Here is a 26,149-nt window from a genome sequence, read left to right on the forward strand (position 1 = left end):
GTTTTCCACTACGCGTATAGAAACCTGCGTCATTAGCCTCTTCTGAAGCATTTATCGGGTTCTCCTCTCCCGTGATCATCACATTGCAGTCGTAATTCCAAGGAACCTTTTTGCTATCCTTGTAAGGAAAGGCTACAGGTTTTTGGATTATGACCCTTGGCACCAGTTGTATTCCAGATCCTGTACTCGTTGGCCTTGAAATAATCACCACTGGGTGATTTGGGGCCTTTCCCGTAGGCCCCTCCTCCGAGGCATAAACTTCTCCATTTTCAAGTCCTTTGATCTCTTCATAAAATTCTAGCTCTTTGTTGTTCATCAGATTTTGCACCATGGCCTTGAATTCAGTGCAGTTTTGAATGTCATGGTCTTCTTCAGCATGAAACTCGCAGTACGTCTTCGTTCCTTCGGGCCTTTTTTTGAACCTTGTTTGATGAGACCTCCTTCTATCATTTGTCTCCAGACCCAACTCAATGGGGTTTTTATCTCTGCAATGTCGGTTTTGATTCTCTTTTTCTCACCTTCGATTATTGCGTTTACCCCTTTATCAGCATGGTTGGGTAACGGATTCGCTGCTACGTTGGGTCCTAATGGGTCGTCAAACTTCACAATCCCCATCTTAATGAACCTTTCCACCGCCTTTTTAAACCCAGTACAGTTCTCAATTGAGTGTCCTGGTATCCCTGCATGGTATTCACATTGGGCATTCGTGTCATACCATTTGGGATATGGAGGTTGCATGGGCTCGAGATAAAATGGAGATACTATGTGTGCATCAAATAACTTCTGATACAGTTCCCCGTATGTTATTGGAATGGGCGTGAACTGAAGTCTCTCTGTGTTAGTCCTTGTGTTGGGCCTTGTGTTGGGTTCCTGCCTCGAGGGGCTTGGTGACTAGTGGTTATCATTTTTGGAGGGCCAACAGTAATCGGTTTTGAATGGCTCTTGCTATATGTGCTTACGTTGTTTACTTCGCCCTCATTTTTCCTTGGGGCTGGTCTTTGAAGCTTTCTCCCGTGTCGATTTTACCGCTCCTTACCGCGTTCTCAATCATTTCACCGGACATTACCATATCCGAGAAGCTCTTGGTAGCACTCCCCAACATGTGGTTGATGAACGGGGCTTTCAAAGTGTTGATAAACAACATGGTGACCTCTTTTCCAAAAGGGGTGGCTGGACTTGTGTTGCCACTTCTCTCCATCGTTGGGCGTACTGCCTGAAATTCTCGCTAGGCTTTTTCTCCATGTTTTGTAACGTAATTCGATCGGGTGTTATATCCGTTACATGACTGTATTGCTTTATAAAAGCTTGCGCCAAGTCTCTCCATGAATTAACTTTAGCACGACTCAGTTGGTTGTACTATTTGGCTGCAGATCCGATCAAACTGTCCTGGAAGCAGTGGATTAACAGCTGATCATTGTTGACGTATCCTGTCATTCTTCGACAGAACATAGTTATATGAGCTTCAGGACAACTAGTCCCATTATATTTTTCGAATTCCGGCATTTTGAACTTAGGTGGGAGTACTAAATCAGGGACCAAACTCAGATCCTTGGCGTCAACCCCGCGATGATAGTCGATGTTCTCCATGACTCTAAATTTTTCCTCTAACCATCTACATCGGTCCTCCAGCTGTTTTGGCAGGTTCATTCTTGTTTTTTCTGTTTCTGCCACATCATCGAGGTCCGGGACCACAGGATTAGTGGGATTATCCCCGGGATTAAAACCCGAGCCCATTTGAAAATGCAATGGTACCGAGGCACCAGCCAGATATTGAGGTCTAATGGTAACCGGTACCCTCTGTGGGTACACCTCTGGTTGTGCTTGAATGTTAGTTGGGGTGAAACCTGGAGGATAAATAGGGTCATCGTGATCTTCCCCCGCATCGACTACGGGGTCTTTTCCTTTGTTATTTCCTCCAGCCAATAACTGCTTTAATTGGTTCATCACAGTGTTCTGGGATTCTAACATGTCTTGCTGGATTTTTTCCAGTCGTTCATGCATCTGATCTTGCATCTCTCGTTGCAACTGTTCCAATCTTTCCAACCTTTGATCCATTACTTTTGTTTGGCGACGAGTACCGTAGTGATATTTGATTAGATTTTTGTTGGTTTCCAGGGTAACTGTCATAATTTAATTTTATTAGGGTCATTTTATGAAACTTACTGCATATGATGTAATGCAAATGTATGAGATGAATGCAAAAAGAGGCATTGATTCGAATTCAATTTCATTAGAAAACTCAACTAGAAAGCAAATTTCTTTACATAAAATAAATTACATATACGGCCTCGCCTTTATACCCAAGGCCTTAACCTTCCTAAGAAGCCAAGCTAAATCTCGACCTCGGCTTGATTCTGACTCATATTTTAAACTCAATACATCGGCCTGAACTGCTAATGTTTGCAGATGATCAGCCACTTCCCGCACTTGAGTCACAGCTTCGCCCATAACGTAATCTCTATCTCTAATCTGCCTTTGAGAATGATGGAATTGCTCTTGCCATTGATCATTACTCCTCTCAAGAAGCTCCATTCGCAGCTCAGAATTGTGTAATGCATCCTCAAGCTCCTCTACCTTTTCTTTCAGTTCTTCGATCTTATTTAAACTTGCTCTTAATTCGATCATGGAGTTGCGACTACGGTACGAGTGAAGTGACTTTTCTAGCTCTGCCACCTTGGCCTTTTATCCTACCTTCTCATTTCGGCACTCTAACAAACTCCTTTCCAAAGCGTTTTCTCGAGCTCGAGCATCTTGAAATTTCTTTTCCCACTGATCGGCCCTATTCTTTTCCTCATTGATCTCTTGTCGCCACTGCTCTGACGTTTTACCCAGACCGACAGTTCTCATCGACAACCGCAGCTTCTTGTAATCTGTTTTTAGACTATCCAAATCCTCTTCAGCTTTGTTCTTTCCCTTCCTTAATTTCTCGGCTTCTAGCTTGTGGATATCGATGTCTAATCCCAAATGCGCTCTTTCTTCTTCTAACTGTTCTATCCTCTTTCCCAACTCAGAATTTCTTTTCTCAAAGTCTCGTTTGATGATCTCTAATTCTGACGGAACTACTTGTAGATGCTCCTCTATAGACTGAACGTAATCTTCCCTCGGCTTAGGGATGTTGTCATTGACTCTTTTACTCCACCACCCATAATATTCTGAAGTTGTCATCGCTCCTACGGTGAATCTTTTCATTCGGTGAACCTGTTTCCAAGCGTTAGATATTTCTCGAGTTTTTCTCTTGTAGTTTTCATCCTTATAAGAAAACTCACATTGAGCCAGCCCTTGTGTTGCTGGTATGAACTGTCTCGATCTATATTGTCTTAATACGAGTAAAGGGGCATAACCGACAGCTCCCCAAATTCCGAGTAAAGGGACCCAGTCGAAATCCCCACATCGATACAGGATCTCGTCGGGTACCATCCAAGGAGCTTTCCATTCAACGTCATCCTCCTGAAGATTTTGGAGAATCGTCATCCACTTCTCTTCCGTGATGTCGTCTCGTCTTGGTGTAGCAACTTGTTCCTTCAATGGGGAATAGTCTTCTGAGAAGACTCGATAGGAGACATTTTCCACCTTCCAAAAGTGACTATGGAACCACACCAATAGTAGCTGTGCGCATCCGATGAACCTTCCCTCCCCTGCTCTTCGACATGCGCTTAGAGATCTGAAGGTTTCTGCTAAGATTGCCGGGATGGGCGTGACTCCTTTACTAAGCCGATCGAACAAATCAGAGACGGCCTCATCTACGTGCCCTAAAGCTCTAGGGAAAATTACCAAACCATAGATACCTAGAGCGAAGACATCCACTCTTTTCTTCACATCGGGGTGTGCTAATACTAAATCTCGCAAGCTTTTCCAAGGAACGCATTTACTGTCTCCTTTCTGTTGGATCCGGGCAGCGACCCACTGTTCGCTCATCCCTGTAATGCTCATCAATTTTTTTAATAATGTCGGGACACTAGCAGCTCTAGAATAGGCTTTGTCAATTTGAATCTTTGGACACCGAAGCAAGGTCGTATATTCTTCCACGGTGGGCACCAAGTCCACTTTTCCAAAAGTGAAACAACTGTAAGCAGGATTCCAAAACTGGGTTAGGGCTCGGAATAAATGCTTGTCCACTTTGACACCAAGTAGGTGAGGCAAGTCCCCGTAATCACAGTAAAACATCTGCTTGGTCCCGTCGTCCCATTGATCCCATATTTCCTTCATTTCTCGCAGATCATTTTGGACTACGCTGATACGGGTGAAGTCCCATAACTCTGATACGTACCCTTCTGCAAGACTATCGCCTTTCTCTCTCCACATCGTCTCAGCCCATAATCGTACAGCTGCATTGTCTTCTACTTTATCAAGAAACCTCTTTTCCATGATAAGCTTTCTATCTATACTGAACGTGAATCGACACCTCTTTTGAAATGAAAATGCCATGCAATCACAAACAAAGCAAATTAGATCTAGGATTTAAAATAAACAATAATAAATAAAGCATCTATTCGGTAAGCACTAGGGTCTAGAATAGCTCTATCTCGGTGGGTTCTTATGGCTCGCTATGTGTGGTTTGGTTCTAAAGTGAGGGTACCTGAACCAGCAGATTCCTCGATCCTCACCCATTATAGGCTCATATGGACCGAGTTCAGTTCAGGGGAATACATTTCCCTATGGCCATGCGGAGATGAAAATCTCACGAAGACATAGGTACGGATGTATCCCGGAAGCGATTCACTATCCCATGCGGAGGTGAAAACCTCACGAAGGCGTAGTTTCTCACTCCCACTTAAAAGGTGTGACCAACGGTCATGCAATGGAATGTGCAGAGGTATAAAATAAAATACAGAACACGATAAAAATGTAACTCAAAACAAAAGATGAGAGGATCGTAAATTTAAATCGAATTTTCAACTTTCGACAAAAGACAAGAAATAATCAACACGTGGCTTGACTCTCTTATGTCCCCAGCGGAGTCGCCAAGCTGTTGACACCATTTTTTGGATGAAAACGGGGTCGACTTGGATTAAAAAAAGAATGAAAACGGGAGTCGCCACCGATCCTTTTTGATGAGGTGTGATCGGGTCACCTTGAAAAGTGGTTGTTTTTAATAAACGATTTAATTTTTATTAAAACAAAGATTTTGGTCTATGAAATTTAAAAAACGGGTTCGGGAGTCGGTTACGCACGAGGAAGGATTAGCACCCTCGATACGCCCAAAATTGGTACCTAGTTGATTAATTAGTGTCTTAGTGTCGAAAATTGAAAATTTGAAGGGTTTTAAAAAATACGATCCTTAAAAGAAAACTCTGATAACGTGAATTGAAATATAAGATTCTCTTGTTCCGAAGGAATATCACATCCAGCACATTAGGACACGATACCCTAAACCATCGAAACCAAGATCACCTTATAGTTTAATGAAACCATATTTTGAAGCTTCAAGAGGATATTTGGCTGTTTAGTCGAACGAGAAATCGAAACCCAGCACGTTAGGGCACGTTTCCTCGATTTTCCAAACGCGAAATATTGCCTTATTTAAAAGTTTAAAAAGGATATTTGGCTATTTAGTCGAACGAGAAATCGAAACCCAGCACGTTAGGGCACGTTTTCTCGATTTTCCAAATGCGAAATATTGCCTTATTTAGAAAAATTTTCCTTTTGATGTTTGGTGTTAATGCTTGACGAAACAATAACGAATACGACAAGGTAAGCAAAGTAAAGTGAGTAACAACAATACAATAGGCAAAATGAAATGGCGAGGCGATTACATAAACAAAGCATACAAATAAATAAATAGAACTAACGTTTTAGAAAAAGCACAAGTGTACATGGATAAATAAACAAACACCAAATAACAATGATGACAATGAATACAATTATGTAAAATATATATATATGTGCATGTATAATTTAAAACCATAAAATAAGAAATATATATAAATTACAGAATATGAAAACATGGATAAGTACGTACATATATATAAAATCGGTAAATATTATAAAAAATGTAAATGTGTATTTATATATTTACAAATCGTGATAATATAAAATATATGTATGTGAATTATAAAATATGTGAAATATACAAAAAACATTTTTAAGAGTATAAAATATATAAGTATGTATATGATGTAAAATATGCATAAATATATGTAAGTATATAAGAATTATGAAATGTGAAAAAATATATTTAAGTAGGTATAAGTACGTATATCTATATATATGTGTAAAAAATATAATATTAAAAAAAGGGGTATATATATATGCGTAATATATATAAATACATATATAATGTAATGTTAAAATGTTCACATAATATATATAATAATAATGTTGAAAACATCTATTAATAATAAATATATACTTATGTGTATTAAAGATATATTCATAAATACGAAAACATATACTAATAATCACAATAGTAAAGATAAAAAATGTATACGTAACATAATGCAAAAATATATAAATGTTGTGATATCTAAAAACATATACATAAAAATGAAAGAAATGTATGACGGATAATGCAAAGATATTTGTATGAGATAATGGGAAACATACGAATAGCACGATATTTACAAGTGTATGCTTAATATAATTATTTAAAAAATGATATAAATAAATGAATACATGAAAATAATACCATATACACAAAAATACCTATATATATATGTAATGAAATATGTGAACAAATATTAATATTAAAGAATATATGATATATGTATATAATAGTAGAAACGAAACAAAATACATACATAGTTAAATAATACAATAATAATAAAACAACAATGATAATAATATTATATATATAACGATTAATATTTAAAATTGAATTAAACAGCCAAAAATATTATGAAATTTAAGGTAAAAAAAATAGATGAAAAAGGGATGAGATTGGATTAAAACCAAATCTCTGGGGCGAATTTTGAAAGAAATTCAAGGAGAATGGACTTATCAGAACGCGCGTTAAACTATGGGGGATCAAATAAGTAATTTATCCAAACACTTGAAACGACACCGTTAGAAAGGGGACTAAATCGCAAAGTGTAATGGATTTCAGGGTCAATTTATAAACAACGAATAACTTAATTGCGAAATATAAAAATGCGGAAGGGCCAATTGCGCAAATAGCCCTTCCGCTCAAAAACACGCGGATCCTGCCCTGGTGCGGGTCGGGTCGACCCGCCCCACGTCCGAAACGACGTCGTTTTATCATTAAACAGGGGGGACCAAAACGGTGCGTTTTGGTCCCCTATAAAAGCTAAGTTTTTTTGAAAAATTCATTTGAGACCAGGTGAGGAAAAAAAAAGAAAGAAAGAGGGAGAGGGAGGGCACGGAGCGATTTCCGGCCAAGGGGGGGTCACCGGACGGCCACCGGAGGCTCGCCGGCGCCGGCGCCGGCCACCGCGTGGTAAAATTTTTTATTTTTTTTGCTATTTCCTTTTTATAAACCTATGCTATGTAAAAAATATCTAATAGATGAGTTTTTGAATAAAAAAAGACCTTAGATCTCTGCCTTTTCTGTTTTTGGTCTTTCTTGCTTGAATCTGCTTTTATTCTTGTATTCTTAAGTAGTACTACAATTGAAAAATGAAAGGAAAAAATCCCCCTGTTCCCATGACCGATTTCGGCTTTTAAAGCCAATATATTTGTTTTGTTCCTTTTGTTTATTGTTTTCCCCATCATTTGCATGCTTTCCTTGCTGTGGTGTTTGTTCTTGTTGCAGGTGGTGGGCACGGTGGAGCAGGTGGGAGTGTCAGACGCGTGGGCGTCGTGGTGGCCAAGGCTGAGGCGTGCGAGCGTGAGGGGGACAGACGAGGCTGAGCGGCGCGCCCTAGGCATGCTGCGCCTAGGGTTTTCTGCTGCAAACATTTGTTTTTTTTATTTGGGCTAGGGTTTCTGCTATTGGGCTAGGTAGTGGGTTGGTTTGTTATTTTGTAATTGGACTGTTGTTTATTGTTTTAATATTCGGGCCTGGGTATAAAATTGGGCCTTACAGACTTCTTTGAAAGGTGAAAGAGCAAGAAGCTAGACCGACTTGCTCTTAAATTAAAAGCAGCAAGAGCAAGTAAGTAGGCTTTTCTCCGGAAGAACAATCTTGACTTTCTTTATAATATAAGGCCCTTTAAACGATCGTAAATGGCGTTGTGCCTATTTGGAGCTTTTCACAGTCAAAGTCAAACGTTTGTCGGTGGCAACATCGGCATGCGTTATATAAGACTTTCAGCGCACTTGAACTACCCATAGTCTATCTATAAAAAATATAAATTAAAAACATATTTTTAAATATTTTATTAATTTTTAAATAGTGAAATGAAGTTTTTTGAATAAGTAAGAACAACCTAAAAATAAGCCTGTGCATAATAATTTTTTAAGAAACAGATCTCGACGGACTAATAGATACCTCTACAACATACAAAGATGCAATAAATATCATCTTGTTATTGAGTTAAAGCTAATTTTATTTTTTTAAAAGAAGTAATATTATATCAACTGACAACAACAATATAATAAATTATTATAAAACACAAATTCAATGTAACTTATTTTGAACAACTTAATTCATAATATGGCATTCATGTTAAGAAATTTAAGTTGAAATAAATTTGAATAAAACATATACATAATTTACGCAATGTGTAATTAATATTTAATCAAGTTTTATTGATATGTCTTTCAATTTTGGCTTCAAATAGTAAAATCGCCAAAATTATACCTTAAATTTTATTCATTAAATTTAACCGTGTATGTGAGGCAATAAAAGAATACCTCAAACAAGTAAAGATTTTCGTTGCTATTTGAAAAATAATTAAATGGGAAAATTATTCTACATGCCTTGAAATTTAAATTTTTGATTAATAGGTTAAATCAAGTTCAATTTTTTCCAATGTTGTACTTAAATATTGCTTTAGTTGAAATAGTAAAATTGAAGGAGTGAATGTGGGGGGACTTCGATCCCATCATACGTATGTACGTATATTTCTAGATTTTATGTAAAATATAAAAATATAAAAATATTCTCAAAATAATATTTGTTGCTAGGTAAAAATAATATTTTTTAATAATTTTACAATTGAGTTAAGATCCGATTGATAGGTGACATTAAGTACTTGACTGAATTAGTGTCAGGAGTTAAGCACCAATTCAATTGAATAATGACGAAAAATACCCTTACTTCACAAAGTTTATTATGTTATCAAGCCTCTATAGTTTTTAACATTTGTACTTTACCATTCAACCAAAACCTAATTTGTTATCTATATCAATATTTTACAAATATATTTGCAATATAATTATGTTTTTTGCCCACATCTTATGTGTGTCATATTCCAGAAAATTACAAAATTCATAATTGAGTTGGTGTCATGAGTTAACTAGATACCAACTTAGTTGAGAAACGACTAATATATCATTTCTTTTAAATATTAACTAATATTATTACAATGGTGCTTTTACTTTTTCATACTTTTATAGTCTTTAAATTAAACAATTAAAAATCATGTATCAGTTGATCAAACACGTCTTTAATAAGAGTTATACACAAAAAAAACTTTATCACTCCATTTATAATTATTATTGAATAATTTTAAAAAAAATATTATTCCTACATAAATTGTTTTCTTTCTCCAACATCTTAGGTGTGACATAATATAATTAAGTTTTTGTTACTAAATTGAGTGACACCAAACTCAATTAAAATCATTATATATAGCAACTATAGAATATATATATATACACACACGTAAGTATAGTATACATAGATAAATATAGACAAATATATATAATTGATATAAAAAAATAAAGTTTTGATTGTGATGATAAAACTGGTTGTTGAAAATATTCGTGTTTTAGTTTAAATCTGACTATTTTTTTAAATTTACTTTGAATACATATTATGTAAAAAGATAAAAATATTATCATATTATTTTTATTACTTTTTATAAGGGATAGAACATTTAGTCATTTTTAATTAAGTGTTTGGTTAAGTCATGACACCAATTTAATTAAAAGCTTAAATATAATAAAGAAATAGTATAAATAAATTTTATATATTTGTATTAAAAATAAAAATAATTAAATGTATATACTCACGGTGCTCCTCCAGTTAAAAACTAGTAATAATAGAAAAAGTTTTGGTTAACATACACTTAGAATGCAATTTGGAATGTGATTACTAGGAATATTACTTTACAATGTTTGGTATGCATTGGAAAATATTGATTAAAATCTAAGAAAAATTGTATCATCACCTTTGGTTCACTAAGTACTTTTTTAGGAATGTAATGATAATTTACGAATTCACTTTATTAAATAAAATATAATATTCATGTATTTAATTTTTATAATAAAATTAATTCTTAACAAATATTTGGATTAAATATTTAATATTAAAATTTAATTGATAATTTTTACTTTATTCTTTTCAAAGCCCCAATATAACATATTTTACATTGGATATTAAAAAAAAAACATAATTTACTTGAATATAATATATAACTCTTTTGAATTTTGATTGATCATTTGTATTATCTATTCTACTTCTAAATGGGCTGCCAATCATTTGCTCATTCTCGAAAATTATTCTAGTAAAATTCTCAATCACATAAAACAAACCATAATTCAAAGGTAAATAATCAATCAATCTTAAAGATTCATAAATATTATAATAAAATTAAATTTTCAATTAATATGCCGAAAAAGAGAAAAAAATAAAAAAATATGTAAACGGATGATTAAGTATACAAATAAAAAAATAAATCAAGGAAAATTTTTACTTTCTAAGGATCTATTGAAGTAGTAGAGAAAATCAAGTAGTAGAAAGGATGGAGGCAATAGCTTTTTCTTCTTCTTTACGTTTATTAATAGACTAATGTCATAAGCTAATTTAAAATAGTATTATTTTATCTAGGTTTTTTAAAACTTTCCAATCTATAGGAGAAATTAACTTTCTCACATTTTATCATGAAGATCGCATTGTCATGTTCATGGAAAGTAACTCTCAAGAGAAAGTTAGATTCCAAAAAAAAAGTAAATAAATTTGATATATCAAATGTTGAAATTACTTTCCAACTGATTAAATTCCCAAGAAAGTGACCACTTACAATCATACCAAATACTACCATCATATATTATATAACCTACGCTTATTTAGATTAGCCCTATGATATATTTGTTGGATCTGGTGCCCTAAGTGTAGTATTTTCGTCAATATACACTTGTAATTTTTTCAAACAAATTGGTTAATAAAACAAATTCATTGATTACATTAATATACTTCGTATAATTGTCCTCACATGGTTTTTGCAAGCAAAGCAAAATATAAGCAAATGTTGCTCATTGGTTGTCTAAATGTCTAACTAATACTAGGCGGTATTACGTGATCGGATCGTAGTATGAAAACATAGCTTGTATTAATGACGAACCTAATTATGTCCTTAGTCTAATCGAAAATGAGCAATCTGATTGAAAGACTAATATGTATCTATCAAGTCCAATTAGGGAGATGCCTTGTCTTAAGTATCGGAGTGGATAACTCCCAAAAGATAGAGACATAGATATGATTGACAGTACATCAAACAGGACTCAAGTAGAATAGATCCTAAATCTGTTTATGGATTTATTCACTTGTAACGTTCATAGTATGATATACCTAAATCTTGAGCAGATGACGAACAATGTTTGTGTGACTCATACACTTTGATGTAAGTAAAAGTCTGAGTTCAAATAAATAAGGAACTGAAAGCTAGTGTGCTGGGTGTACTACTTCTGTAATATGTAGCATCATTCACAACAGTAGAATTTATAGCCCAAAACATGGATAAATGATATCCTCTAATTAGCATTACATGGTTGATAAAAAGTAAATGTGGCCACGGGTTGTCCGTCTTTGTGATGGAAGACTTGATCACTATTTGATAGTGATTGACTTTTCATGAAGGAAGATATAATGATTACTATGAGATAAAATAGGATCATATTTGGAGAACGGATATTATCCCAAAGAGATCAATGATATCCTATGAGGGTAACACACTTATGACAAGGTCATTAGACGAGTATTAAGTAGTTGCTTTCGTAATCGTATGTTGCTGGGGAGAGCTTAGTCACGATACTATAGTGGAATGACTTCGTGACTAAATGAGTTTATAATAATAGGAAAAAAGTCAGAATTTAATTATAAATCATTTGATACTTAACTTTATATGTCCAATCGCTCCCTCTGCTAGCTCGTTGACATGGCATTACCAATAGGGGACCTTCCCCTATATATACCCCGAAGCACAAAGGCTAAGAGTCAATCTTTCTTCCTTTCTAAGAAACCTTAAGTCTCCCAACTTTCTCCTTTCTCTCCTCTCCTCCTCCTCTTCCTTCAACCTAATATTCTGACTCTCCATCTATCATAAATGAATCGGTCCTCAAATCACTATCATCTGCTCCTCTTTATTCCCTCTTTATTAATTCTATGTATCAACTCATATACCTAATATAGAGCCTAATGACTGAATTCAAATTATATTATTGTTCTCTGAAATATACCCCATTACAAAACAAAACATTGACACTTACATAAAGTTATTCCCTTCATTTTCAACATAGATTCAATCATTGTATTTCTGATGAGTTAATATGCATAAGATTCTGCGACTTTCATCAACTATCATAGGTGTTAATATAACCACATATATTTATTTACTTCAAAAGTTGTTCTTTTGAGGATAAGATAGCATCAAATATTGCCTTAAAGAACAACATCACTGGAATCATTGGTCAGGTTTCAAGCATTTTATGCTACATTAAAAAAAATTACAATATTTCAGTTTTTATTCCTTTGTAGATGTAAATAACATATTTTGGAATTTTAATTTGATGTGTATTTTGATATTTGAATTTTGATCTGGTGTAGTTATATATATGAAATTTTTATTGTATTTTAAATATATATATAATTTTGATTTAGGTTCAATTATAAACATTTTAAAAAAATAAATACATCAATATTCAATAATATTTTTTATGCATGCAATATATAAACTTAAAATAATGTTTGTTTTATAAGAAAAAAGAAAAGAAAAATAAGCACACGGGCATCCCAACTATTCAAACTATACGTAAATCTAAAAGTAATGGCCCAACCCAAACAACTAATAGTTTAGAAATAAAACTATTAATTTGTAAATTTATTTGAATAATAAAATGTTTTACCAACTCAACCTGTGAAGTTCATCAATTTTTTATTTAATAATAATTATACAAAAAAGTTTGAACTACCGTTTTTATCTTAGTTTTAAAATTTTTATCTATTCACAATAATTTATTTTATTTTCGATATATATCATGATTGAATTTAATTTATCGTTTCAATATGATTCAATTAAAGAAAAATAAGTATTTTATTAAAAAAAAAAAGAGTATGTGGTCTATTATCATGGCCCTTAACCTTTAGTTAATCTCAATGGAAAACAAACCCCATTATTTTAGGTTTAAAATTAAAGTTAATTATTTGTCAAAAAAAATAATTTTAAATGTTGAGGAGGTAGTCAAATGCATGGAGGGTTGAGTTCCACATCAGCTCATGCCTTGGTTTGATGTAAAGTCAAAGTTCCTAAAGATTCCAGAATTAGTAAGATTTTCCAGATTTTAGCTTGGTTCCTAAACCCTAGACACCTACTTTTTACAATAACTCACATGGCTTTGCTCTTAAATAATCTTGGTGGCAGCGATCATTCCTTTTCATTCTCTTATTGCATCTCGAGGATTTCATCAATTAGGGTATATATTAATAGATTTTGTTTAACTTTAATCTTTATATTTGAATGATGAGTACGGCCAATTTTAATTATTTATTTTTTATAAAGGAAAATAAAAAATAAAAATTGTTTAAGAAATAAATATGAAATCTTTTATGAGAGAGAAAAAAAAAAGAAAAAGAAGTCCATGACTAACTTACAGAGTGATATTAATTTGGTTTTATTAAATATTAAATTAGGTCTTGAAGGGATATCCCCTTCGTGCATCGGTTTAGCAATCCAACCAAAGAACATCCTACACATAGCTAATTGTGTTCTTAATTACGCTTAATCGAGGTCATTAACATAGCCACGTTAATATACATAACATCATGGATGACACCACTCACCAATTAAAAATCATGGATGCTTTATTTATTTAAAAAAGCATATTCTTTTTCTTATTAAGATTTCAAAAAAATGTGTTTTAATGTAATTGGTAGGAAAATCATGAGAGAGCCTTGAAAATAAAAACAAAATAGTATTTTATTGTTTTATAGTTGGAAAGGCATTGCAAATCAATGAAATTATACAAGAGAAAATAGATAGCTACGATGACGGTTCCATACATGCAAAGGTTTTGCTTGAGAATTCCAGCATGTTATCTGACAATGTTGTCCTTTTCCTCCAAATAACCACTACTGAGATCAACAAAATCACTTTAAGCATTCGTATTACTTTAACTAATCTCCAACATTATTTTAATCCATCCTAGTTTATAGAACATGTGCAAGCCCAACACTTAGTATCAAAAGGAAACAATGTTTAACACAAGATTCGTTTATATATTATCATATTACAGCTTGTCGTTGTAAACCTTTTTTCCAGGGGAAAGAGAAAAGATGTTTCATTGTGTCACTGCCACAGCCGTTTGATGATAAGTTATAGAGATTGAGACTTAAAAGACTTTTACTAGAACTTTTTGTCTTGAAATCAGCATTTTTGGCCATTCATTGGACTAAACAGGATGTTCCAGACCCATGGTATCCCCATAGATGTGGACTTTACATACATACATGCATACATCCATAGTGTATATATTTGGAAGAGAATGTCTTCAAAGTTGTGGTGGGGGAATGAATACATTAGTTGCAGAAAGGCCGCTGTTTATAGGAACTTGAACCAATATTTCATGAAATTCATCAAAATACAATCCCTTTTTTCCAAGTTCATTTCTCATTGGATTTTGAGATCTACTTAGTTTTCTAATATACATTCTCCACTTGATTTCAAATTTTCATTACAAAAACCTCCCCCATTTTCATTCCCTTACATTCTCTTTAGCTTGTCCTGCTCCACATATCTGAAAAAAATGAAGGTATGTTTTGTCATGATTTTCAATCTAGATGTCATATATATCTTGTAATGATATCAAATTTATGAAATGTTTGATTACAGTTCTTTGGTTGGATGCAAAATAAGCTCAATGGGAAACAAGGAACCAGCAAATCAAATACAATATCTGCTACTTGTAAGCATTGCTGTTGTCTGAATTAAGTCATGTCTAAGCACATAGTGTAACATTTTTCTTTTTCTGTTGTAGATCATATGAAACAAGAGCCTCGAGAGGAGTTCAGTGATTGGCCACATGGACTGTTAGCAATAGGGACATTTGGTAACAACGAGCTTAAAGAAAACCCTGAATCCCAAAGCACCATTCAACAGGATCCCATTGAGATTCAAGACCAAGAGCCATGTTCGTCCAATGATTTACAAGAGTTCACGGTCGAAGAAGTCGGGAAACTAAAAAAGGAACTAACGAAACTCTTGTCCCGAAAACCGAACCCCGACACAAAAAAAGAAGTAGCAAGTTTACCATTGGATAGATTTCTTAATTGTCCATCAAGCTTGGAAGTGGATAGAAGGTTTAGCAATGCGGTTTGCAGTGATGCAGGGGATAGATCGGAGGAAGACATCGATCGAACCATTAGCATTATCCTCGGCAGATGTAAAGACATATGTGGTGAAGATAATAAGAAAAAGGCCATTGGGAAGAAATCAATTTCTTTCCTTTTGAAGAAGATGTTTGTTTGTTCAGGTGGATTTCCACCTACACCAACTTTGAGAGATACACTACAAGAATCAAGAATGGAGAAGGTAAAATTCATGGTAAAAGCTTTAGTTAACTGAAAATATTTTCTTTGATTGATTGGTTTTTCTTAAATCACAATGTAGCTTTTGAGGGTAATGCTTCACAAGAAGATTTACAGTCAAAATCCAACTAGAGAATCATCAATGAAGAAATACTTGGAGGACAAGCAAACACACAAAAGGCAAAAAATTCCAGATGAAAATGAAACACTGGAGAGAAAGAGTGAAGATGGAGGTAAATGGGTGAAAACAGATTCTGAATGTAAGTAATTCCATCTTGGGATTTTCATAATAAAGTTAATTATTAGCAAAAACATGTATACAGAGTAAACCTCTAAATAAATAATAATTTTTTTATTTTCCATATTGCAGATATTGTTCTAGAGATATAAAATCAACCTACCTACATAGTTGAAAGCGCCAAGATTACAAAGGTAAGATGTAGGAGTCAAGAACTGGAATAGCTGCCTTGAATGATTCAGGAGAGTAATTTGGAAGGGGTAAATCCATGAATAAATTCTATATCGGGTGGGTGGCTCAAAAGTATTACAGGACAAACAAACAAACAAAAAAAAGGGTGTACGATTCAGACAAGAATCTCTGTTTGTACTAGCTGTGCTTCCCCTTTTTTACATGATTGTAACTGTGGATGCAGTGCAAGCCATGTTTCTGAGATATCTGCAATGGATATCTGTATTGGCACTAAGCACAGCTAGACATTATTTTTTATATCCTGTTTTTCTTGACCCACTTTTTCTTTTTCTTTTTTTTTTAACTTCACCTTTTGTAAGATGAATTTAGAGGTGAATAATATTTTGAATTGATAAGCAATTATTGAGATTTGTGGAACACCTTGACTGTGCAAATAATATTTCAATAAAAATTAAGCTTTGGATGGAATGTTATTGTTTACCACTAAAGTATTAAATGTTGAACTAAAATCAGATTAGCTGGGAGAGGACTAAGGTTGAAATAAAAGTTGAAGACTAAGGTTGGGAGCAAAGTCAGATTAGCTGAGAGAGGACCTTAAAAACTCTCATCAATTCTGCATTTCTTTCCTGGTCCCTCCCTCAAGACAAAGGTTCATGTGAAGATTTCTTTTTAGGGACTGAATATTGATAATACAGCATAACTAAGCCATGTCTTTGTCAAGGCTCAGGATGAGGCCCAAACCAAAAGTCCTTTAAGGTCTACTTCTCATTTGCAAAGCTACACCATCCACGCCTGACTCAATAGATAAAATAAATTATAAAATTGAAACAATAGATTCGATGGTGTAGAACTTTTTTTTTTTTTTAATTTTTAAACTTCAAATAAATCAGAAGAAATCACTAACAGAAAAGTCTTTTATATAAATATCCAATAAATATATATTTTCATGAGATATTATTAGAGCCAAAATTGTCCAACAATGATTGTTTAGTTACCTGATCAATTAAAGACTTAATCACTTGATTATGGTGAGAGTTTTTCTTAATCTTAAAGACATGTTTTATGGTTGTTTTTAAGGAGATTAATTCTACTTTATTTTGGATAATTATTGGAAATTTATCAAGAAGTTATATTCACATTAAAATTGAGATTTCTACTTTATCAAGACTACATGGAGAAGAAGTGAATTTTAGCCTATAAATAGGTTGTTATGCCACACATTTGAATGTGTTTTTTTGGAGTGCTTTTGGCAGGTTGTATTTTTGCACACTAGTGTTGGGGCTGCAATTAATTTTTTATGTAATTGTAGATTGTACTTTAACTAATAGTTGATTCGAAAGATTATTAAAATAAAAATCATTCATTGAGTGAAACACCGCAAAGTAATACTATCTCCAAACTGCATTAAACAAACAATCATGTGTGAATCTCTTTACCTTCTTTGACTTTGTTATTTATGTGAAACACCCTCAACTTCCCATCCGAGATCATCCTTGACATTGCTGTTACCAAAAGTTCATCTTTGAGTATGTTCCACCTTCACTCACTAGCATCCTTCCGCTCTTGTGAACCACCTATATTGATGTGATCTTAGAATTTTTTTCCGCCCTCAACATGATACACTCTGTATGTAGGATTGAAGCAGGCATTACTCTTAGAGCTATCTGTGCCATGAATCATGGGGTGGGTTATTGTCGATAATAGTTTTATTTAACATACTCCAAATAATTTCAACCAATCGAATTTTAACATAATTTTATAATTATATATATAATTGTATATTTGGGTTTAGCATTAAACCTGTTCATAAGTCGGGTTACTTGCTCAGGCCTGAAAGTTTGTTTGAAATTTGAGAAAAATATTAGGTCTAAAAAATGAGTTTAAGTAAAAAAATTAGACTCATATAAAATATGGGTTAAACTCGGACTTCAACATTCAAGCCCTGACTTGGCCTGACACGTTTTTAAGTTTATAATACTTTATATTATATTATTTTTATATATTATATAATTTAGAATATATTAAAAAAATAAACATACACTAAATATGTAATACTACTCTGATATAAATATTAAAATAATGTTAAGATGACTATGTAAAAAATTTCAATAAATAAAAAATATATAAAATTATTAAATATTAAAATAATATAATATAAATATTTTTTAAAATTAAAAATAATATGGGAAAACTTTTGCAAAAATAGACAGATTCGGATAAAATTTAATTTTAAGTTTATATTTCGAGTTGAGCCAAACTTAAGGAAACATAAAGTGTATTAATATCATGCTTAAGCCCGACTTATGAACACCACTATTTGGTATCATTCAATTTTTTTAAATTAGATTTCAATTAAAAACCATATAAAATGTTAAAAATACTTGAAGACACATAGCATTTAATGAAATTGAAAATTAGGCATTCCAAACAAATTCAAATATTTGTAATAAATTTAAAAATCGAAATTGAGATTTAAAAAATGGATATAATTTTAATTTATCAATATTTTTATTTCATCACCAAATTTTAAAAATAGAAACAAAATATTGAATTTATTATTTTTAATAAAAAGAAATTGGTCAAGCCTAGAACTGATCATGGGCTGGGCGGCCCGACCCGCCCGAAAAATGGGAGGGTTTAGGTAAAAATATAGGCCCGAAAAATGGGCTTGGGCAAAAAAATGAGGCCCGTTTAAAAAACAGGCCGGGCCTCGAGTAAGAGTTTTTTGACCCGGGCCTGGCCCGGCCCGAATTATATATTAATATATTTTTTATTTTATTTTTAATTATTTTAAATTTTTAATATAACTATTTTTTATTATATTGTTAATTTGTGTATTGTTTTAAGAATTGTTTTAGTATTATTTTTATTTGTTTTAATATTTATTTTTATGTTTTTAAAAATATTTGATTTATTATATTTTTAATTTTTTATTTAATAAAATAAAAAAAATAATATGAGTCGGGCCGGGCTCGGGCTTAGTAATTTTATTTCGGGCCGGGCTTAAGCAAAATTTTAGGCCCATATTTTGAGCCGGGCCAGGCCTAGACCTAATAGACCGGCCTAAAATTTTATTTGAGCCCGGCCCGGCCCATGATCACCTCTAGTCAAGCCCAGCTGATGGGTTGACAGAACAAAACTGGCCAGGTTTTAATTAATAAACCGACAGCACTGAATGCACATTGTTCTCCTTAATCTGATTACCTCATTAAATTATTAAAAATTTAATTCACAATTATTAATCTTAAATAAAACCAAGAAAGTCAATTATCTAAGGGTCAGGATTAAATCCTCCTCACCTCCCGCACCTATCCTTCTTACTAATATTATTTAAAAATTTCTACTTACACAGTTTACTTGGTCCTTTAGCTCTATTAGAAAGACAAAAAAAAAAACCCCCTTCGCAAATTAGCAGATCCAACCAAAGTCTCCATCTTTTTCATTTTATTGGCAATGCTTAAGCTTCGAGATTCATTCTTCTTTCTACCCATTTTGTGTTTCTGCTTTGTTTTCTTTGTTGACGGTTCGGTTCATGAGTACAATGGTGAGAAATTCGTGGGTAAAGGCAACGCATTCGTCGTCCATGGCGGCAGCGAAGGCATTTATTCTTCTTTTGCTGACCCCTACAATGTAACCGCCACTATTGGTGACTCTTATATCCGGTAACTTATTCCCTTTCCCCCCTTTTTTTATTTTCCGTTTTGCAATTCCCTTTTTGTATGTAAGTATCTGCTGCTTTTAGCTTTTAGATCTCTTAGTTTTGTAGATATCTTTGTTTGAAATGTGTGGTATTAGGATCTGATACTGCATTCAGAATTGAGTAGTAGGGCAAATTTGAAAAGAATTTAAAACTAGTGAATTTAAAGTTTATGTTTTCTGGAATGAAACTGAAGTTTAGTACCCAAAGAACAAAATTTCATGTGCAATTGCTTATGTTCCTCATTTTCTTCCTTCTGATTGCCTTATTTTGCATGTAATATTGAACCAGTTTTGAGAAGGTTACATTCCGTAGACCCAAAGAAGCTGCTAACTTTAGCAGCAAGGCTATACAAGCAGTTGTTTTCGAGGTCGAAGATAGAGACACGATTGGGGGTTCAGCTTATGGGGGACAAAGAGCTGTTTGTTGCACGGCAGATCTTGCGAAACTCGGTGTTTGTTTAGAAGGAGAAGTTATTTATCGTCCTTCCACCGAGAATCCTAACTGGCCCAAAGTGTTCGGCATCTCCTTTAATGGAGATGATGAGGTTGCAACATTGCGATCAAGGTCTATAAAGATTACTAAAACTGGGATGTATAACTTGTACTTCATTCACTGTGATGTGAACCTTAAAGATTTGACTGTGGAGGGGAAAACCATATGGAAAAATCCTAATGGCTATCTACCCGGTAGAATGGCCCCGCTGATGAATTTCTACGGGTTCATGTCCCTTGCTTTTGTGATCCTTGGAATCTTTTGGTTCTCGCAGTATGCAAGGTTTTGGAGAGAGATTTTTCCTTTGCAAAACTGTATAACATTAGTGATAACGCTCGGCATGCTTGAGATGGCTCTTTGGTATTTCGATTATGCTGAGTTCAATGAGAGTGGAATCAGGCCAGTTGGGATCACCATGTGGGCGGTCAGCTTCGGTACTATCAAACGTACAGTTTCTTGGATTATCATTTTGATGGTTTCGATGGGTTATGGTGTTGTGAGGCCTACCCTTGGTGGGCTTACTTCAAAGGTAATCATGCTTGGGGCAACTTTCTTTTTGGCGTCTGAAGTTCTTGAAGTGGTAGAAAATGTTGGTGCAGTGAGTGATCTTTCTGGAAAGGCAAGACTGTTTTTGGTTCTTCCCGTTGCAATCTTAGATGCCTTCTTCATTCTTTGGATATTCACTTCTCTCTCTGCAACTTTAAATAAACTTCAGGTATCTCTTTTGTCAACTTTGCTTCTAGGCCCGGCAATTAAATCTTTTGAAATTCTACAATGCAAATGTAACAGCAGCTATCATCCTGCGTTTTATCATTTGAAGTAATACATTGCTTTGCAAGTTTTTTCTCACTTATTGGTGCAACAGGCTAGAAGAATGACAGTAAAGCTGGATATATACAGGAAGTTCACAAATGCATTGGCAGTAGCTGTTATCATGTCTGTGGGTTGGATATGTTACGAGGTATAAAACTCTGTTATTCTTTGATGCTTTCTTTTGGATGCTTTATTAACAAACTTAAGTCCAGCATATAATATACAAGAAAGTAAAGAACATGCTACAATTAGGAAGTATGAGATGGCGTAATGAGAAGCCACAGTGTACAGTTGAGGAAAAAGTAAAAACATTTTAGAAATGGTATTGTTGTCACATCTCACAACTTCTGTAACTCTGTAATTTTCAGCTTTATTTCAAGTTGAATGATGTTTACAACGAGCAGTGGCAGAATGCCTGGATCATCCCAGCCTTTTGGCAAGTCTTATCTTTCTCTCTACTATGTGTCATCTGTGTTCTTTGGGCGCCTTCTCAAAATTCGATGCGGTAAGATCTATCTCGTTGAGCTCTAAGCTTTCACTTCCTGCAACCCCTTTTTATGATATAGTTCATTTATCAAGTGTTTTTTGCACATTCCAACACCCTCTAGCAACTCTGAGATGTCTATATAGACTTGAGCACTTGTATGTTAATCGGTTGTTCTGGTCTTAAAAGGTACGCTTACTCTGATGAAGCAAATGAAGATTTCGATAAAGATGATACTACTTTGACACTCATAAAACCCTCTTCAACAACGATGAAAGATTTTAAAACTGCAGCAGAGGCTAGACCAGTGCAGGGCCACAATGGAGCATCGAATGGTGATTTGGAAGAAGACAAGACAGAGTGACTTAGAAAAAGAACCTTCTTTGATGCTTCTGATACACTTGATTTGAGGTCATGTTGTTGTTATTGTCTGCTTCTGATACACTTGATTTGAGGTCATGTTGTTGTTATTGTCCCAGTCCCACGATGGTCCAATTTTCCCCATTGAACTACAAGGATATCAACCAGGTTATTATATGCCAAACGCCAATCACTACAACCAAAAGTCAGCCGTTCAGACTGTTTCTTTGTATTTTGTTCATTAGTTATTTAATTTAGTAAGTTGTTTATCTTTTATTTGTCAATTTTCACCAAAGGAAAAGTTCAATCCATGCTATGCCCTTTTTTATATTAATATAGTTCGGTCACATGTTATATAACAGACTTTTCATATATAGAACACATCCCATATGAATAGTCACACACTCGGCATCAGCTTCATTCTCAAGTTGCCTGGCTTTTAATATGATACGGTTTTTCTTTTGAGAAATTATGGAAAGGGAATCATCTGTGAAGTGTAACGCAAACTTTTGACCATGAATCATAGCAATATACAAGCCAATGAAGTCAAGCGACATTAGTTCATCACCAGGTCATTGATTTTACCAACAAGAGTTGTCATCTGCTTGAATTTTCAAGTCGTGATCAACATGATTGAAAAAAATTTCAATAAAAGAACCAATTGGAGCAAGTGGAGTGTGAACCATAGTAACAATTTGCCCTAAATGTCCTAGCCTATATGTATCATATTCAAGTTGAATATGAAAAGGGAACCTATATGTATCATATTCAAGTTGAATATGAAAAGGGAACCATAGAATTCGACTTGGTAGGCCATCGCATTTCAATTTAAGCAAAATTATTTGATAGGCTGCCAATATAAATATAGTAAAAAAAATGGGACACCTGATAGTATTTCAACCTTGGTTGTGGAATTAAAATTTTTAATGGGCAGTATATCAAATACTAACCTAAACTGTAATTGGCCCCTGTATTTTATTCCATCTATACAGGGAATTTTAACTTAAGGAACAGCCAAGGATGCCCAACTTCAAAAGCAGTGCCTATAAAAAAAGCTTCTTCATATCATTAATAATAGTAAAAGCAAACACACATACAAAATTCTAAATTACAAATACAACAATAACCATATGAACAAATGGAACAAAATCTAGAATGTGGTAACAAACCAACATAATGCTTACAGTGCAGAAAGCATTCAGGCTCCAATTCCACGGTCAAGGAAGCAACAAGATCAGATCTTATTCAATCAAATTGGAGAGCTGAGGGCAGCCCCATGTCCGGCAAAGCACCATTTTGCCCAAATACCCTGCAAAAAATTGAAAGAATGTTGTCCTAGTTTCTACCATGGCAAAACTCATCTCATCTTACCTCAGATCACTCCTTTCACTGAGATCTCTTCCTCAAGTGCTGGGATACAGGGTATCCCTCAAAGAAATCCAAGACAGCCGTTTCCAAGTCTTCGACTGAATATTTGATGTAATTCTCTGGGTGCCTTCCACTCTCTATATGGCTCCTGAAACGCCCAAGAAATGACCTATAAGCTGGGATCAACTTCTCGGATATAGAAATCCTTAGTTCCTCCCTGAGCTGAGTATCGGGTATCAACCATGTTGCTTGAGTCCTATGAACCTCCTCAAACATAGCATTGAAAGTCTTAAACCTTTCTCTCAATGCACTTTTTGACACCCCAGAAGAAAAACTCCCACTCACATGCAACCCTTCATCCCTCAAACAATACAAAACACTCACCCAGGTAGCTCTCTGATAACTCGTTGCCGCCTGCCTAAACTTCCCTGTTAACTTCCTCAAATAATCATCTCCAATCATTTCCCTCAACTCGGGTGACCCTTTAACCTTTTGAACAATATAATGAACATTATTCATAATAAACAAATGTGCCAATGAAGCATCTCTATAATGCTTAGACTTCCCATCTAAATTGAATTGCAAAACGACTATAATCCAAATCAAATGCAAAGCCAAAGGAGTTTTCCCTTCCAACTCAGCAAACTCCATATCCGGGGTTGTTTGATCACCAGAATACCTCGAACCCGTAGATGGTTTCGACATTATAAGCTCAATTAAAGTCTGCTTATAATCAGATATCAAACTGATATAGTTCATGACATACCTAGTCAAAGGGTGGATGGTTCCACCAGGGACAGGCACTCTAGAGGGCTCTCTTAAAACCGCGCTTTCGAATTCGGACAATATCCCTCGAGCAGCCTCAGCTAACCTGGATAAAATCTCGGCAGCCTGAACTCGAATCGAATCAGATGACTTCGAATCGAAAACCGCCTCAATATCGGGCAACAAGTCCATCAACGCATCATGTAAATCAAGTATCTTGAAAAGCTTTTCAGGAGATCTCCTACTTATACTTATGGCTTCCGCGAAGTTAAATAACTGTATTGCAGGCCCTTTAACCGTTTCCATGAAACAAGCATCGTCAATATCCGTTCCAACACGCTCAAAGATTTGCTCGCAAAGCTTCTTCTCGCTGGCAAACAATATCCTGACGCAAACTTTGGCAGCTCGAATCCAACGCCGGATTTTACTCTCCAAAGCTTCCCATTCAAGCCTCTGGACGTCTCCGATGCTAAGTTTCTCGATTCCGAGTTTCCTAAAACTCGAGTCGATGGCCGATTTCCTTACGCTCCCGTACACTTGAATACACTCGCGTAAGTAGCCAGACGAGATCATCCTCATCGCAATCGCTTGCAAATCGCAAATCGCTTCGGACGGCATCAGATCCACTTCACGGATACTGCTCGTAGATCGGTAAGTCGAGCTATCCGAGGATTCACAGTGTTGAAGCTGAAGCTGAAGGAGATCGTGGTGGCTGCTATCGTCGTTACTTAAGGTATCATCTTCTTCGAGTTCGTGGTGAGAAGGCGTTGAAATTGAGGACGACGACGGATCTAAAAGGGAATCAGTTTCCAAAGCGGAGGAATGAGTGATAAGGATGTTGCGGAACTCGTCTTCGAGACGAGCCATGGCGATCTGGATCGTGGTGTTGACTTTTGACTGGTCATCGACGGCGTTAGCGTTCTTGCCGGCGTTTGAAGAGGTTGAGATTGATACGTTGGATAAGGAACGTTGGATTTCATCGACGGCTTGTAGGTAAAGATCGGCTTCTTGACGGTCCGTTTCAAAGATCATTCTCTCCCTTGCGTCCTCCGATGCGGTTGAATCCCACCGTAGGATTATCTTCTCAGCCGATTCATAGCCGTTACTATCCTTATTAAGATTCTCAGGCAGCTCCATAACTAACTTTCAGCAATAAAAAAGAAAACTGCAGAATTTACAAGAAAGAAAGAAAAAAAAAATTCCTTCTTTGAAATCTTGGAAAAGGTTTAGAAAAAGTAAAATAATAAAACTTAAAACTTTTTTTTTTTGTTTTCTTCTGTAAGAATAAGGGAAAAGTAAGTGTGTTTGGCAGTGCCGGAGACGGCGGAGGTGAAGGTGAGGGTAGGGGGGAGGGTTCCCTTTTTCTGGAGGATAGAAAAGGAAAGAAAGAGAGAGAGAGAGATAATAATGAGATGTAATGTGGGTGGTGGTCTAGTAAGGCTGCAAATGGGAATTTTGTCTGAACCTGAAATTTTGAAAGAGAGAAGAAGTGGGTCTATTTTGAGGAATTTTTGGGGAATTCATTATGGTAAATTTCTATGGAAGCTCTTTCTATTATATATATATATTGGATTTAGTCCTTCTGTAATAATTTGATCATTGCTATTATTTTTGGTTTGCAAATTTTTATTTTCGATCCCCAAACCATTTTCTTTTGTGAATTCCATCAAATAATTTTGCATTACTTATTTTTAAGACCCATGATGATATAGCATTTACATTTTATCATTTTACAAATATTATAATTTTAATTTGGTTATTCTTAGTTTCTATACTTTTTTAATTTTTAAAATTCTAGTCCTTACCAAACGGCAACTAATAAATTCACTAAATTAAGTTTTACTAGTTTTAAAATCCGATGAGCTAAACATATTA

The 26,149-nt window shown here is 34.6% G+C and overlaps 3 protein-coding genes across 4 annotated transcripts; 2 read left to right on the top strand and 1 right to left on the bottom strand.

The window, feature by feature from the left end:
• Positions 1–14,769: 14,769 nt before the first annotated feature.
• LOC121208592 (protein DEEPER ROOTING 1) lies at positions 14,770–16,361 on the top strand. The gene is made up of 5 exons (XM_041079689.1): positions 14,770–15,087; positions 15,168–15,240; positions 15,313–15,866; positions 15,945–16,122; positions 16,233–16,361. Exons 1-5 carry the CDS (start codon positions 15,082–15,084, stop codon positions 16,250–16,252), a joined length of 831 nt encoding a protein of 276 aa, XP_040935623.1. The 5' UTR covers positions 14,770–15,081; the 3' UTR covers positions 16,253–16,361.
• A 3,282-nt stretch (positions 16,362–19,643) lies between these two features.
• On the top strand, positions 19,644–22,475 carry LOC121208594 (transmembrane protein 87A). The gene is made up of 5 exons (XM_041079692.1): positions 19,644–19,954; positions 20,281–21,199; positions 21,350–21,445; positions 21,666–21,802; positions 21,971–22,475. The coding sequence occupies exons 1-5, from the start codon at positions 19,746–19,748 to the stop codon at positions 22,143–22,145; spliced, it is 1,536 nt and encodes a 511-aa protein (XP_040935626.1). The 5' UTR covers positions 19,644–19,745; the 3' UTR covers positions 22,146–22,475.
• On the bottom strand, positions 21,459–25,748 carry LOC121208593 (exocyst complex component EXO70A1). 2 transcript variants are annotated; one of them, XM_041079690.1, is made up of 3 exons: positions 23,326–25,748; positions 23,092–23,184; positions 21,459–22,290 (listed from the first exon to the last, which is right to left on the bottom strand). In XM_041079690.1, exon 1 carries the CDS (start codon positions 25,409–25,411, stop codon positions 23,528–23,530), a length of 1,884 nt encoding a protein of 627 aa, XP_040935624.1. In that variant the 5' UTR covers positions 25,412–25,748; the 3' UTR covers positions 21,459–22,290; positions 23,092–23,184; positions 23,326–23,527. The 2 variants fall into 2 exon arrangements, with proteins under 2 accessions (XP_040935624.1, XP_040935625.1); XM_041079691.1 differs by lacking the exon at positions 23,092–23,184.
• Positions 25,749–26,149: the final 401 nt, after the last annotated feature.

This window comes from Gossypium hirsutum, chromosome A10 (assembly GCF_007990345.1).
Source record: "Gossypium hirsutum isolate 1008001.06 chromosome A10, Gossypium_hirsutum_v2.1, whole genome shotgun sequence".
Classification (NCBI taxonomy): Eukaryota; Viridiplantae; Streptophyta; class Magnoliopsida; order Malvales; family Malvaceae; genus Gossypium; species Gossypium hirsutum.

Coding starts and splice junctions, on each gene's coding strand:
- LOC121208593 (XM_041079691.1), bottom strand. CDS start 25,411: ATGGAGCTGCCTGAGAATCTTAATAAGGATAGTAACGGCTATGAATCG.
- LOC121208592 (XM_041079689.1), top strand. Junction 15,241..15,312: donor AAATACAATATCTGCTACTT/GTAAGCATTGCT, acceptor TTTCTGTTGTAG/ATCATATGAAACAAGAGCCT. Junction 15,867..15,944: donor AAGAATCAAGAATGGAGAAG/GTAAAATTCATG, acceptor ATCACAATGTAG/CTTTTGAGGGTAATGCTTCA.
- LOC121208594 (XM_041079692.1), top strand. CDS start 19,746: ATGCTTAAGCTTCGAGATTCATTCTTCTTTCTACCCATTTTGTGTTTC. Junction 21,200..21,349: donor CAACTTTAAATAAACTTCAG/GTATCTCTTTTG, acceptor TTGGTGCAACAG/GCTAGAAGAATGACAGTAAA. Junction 21,803..21,970: donor CCTTCTCAAAATTCGATGCG/GTAAGATCTATC, acceptor TGGTCTTAAAAG/GTACGCTTACTCTGATGAAG.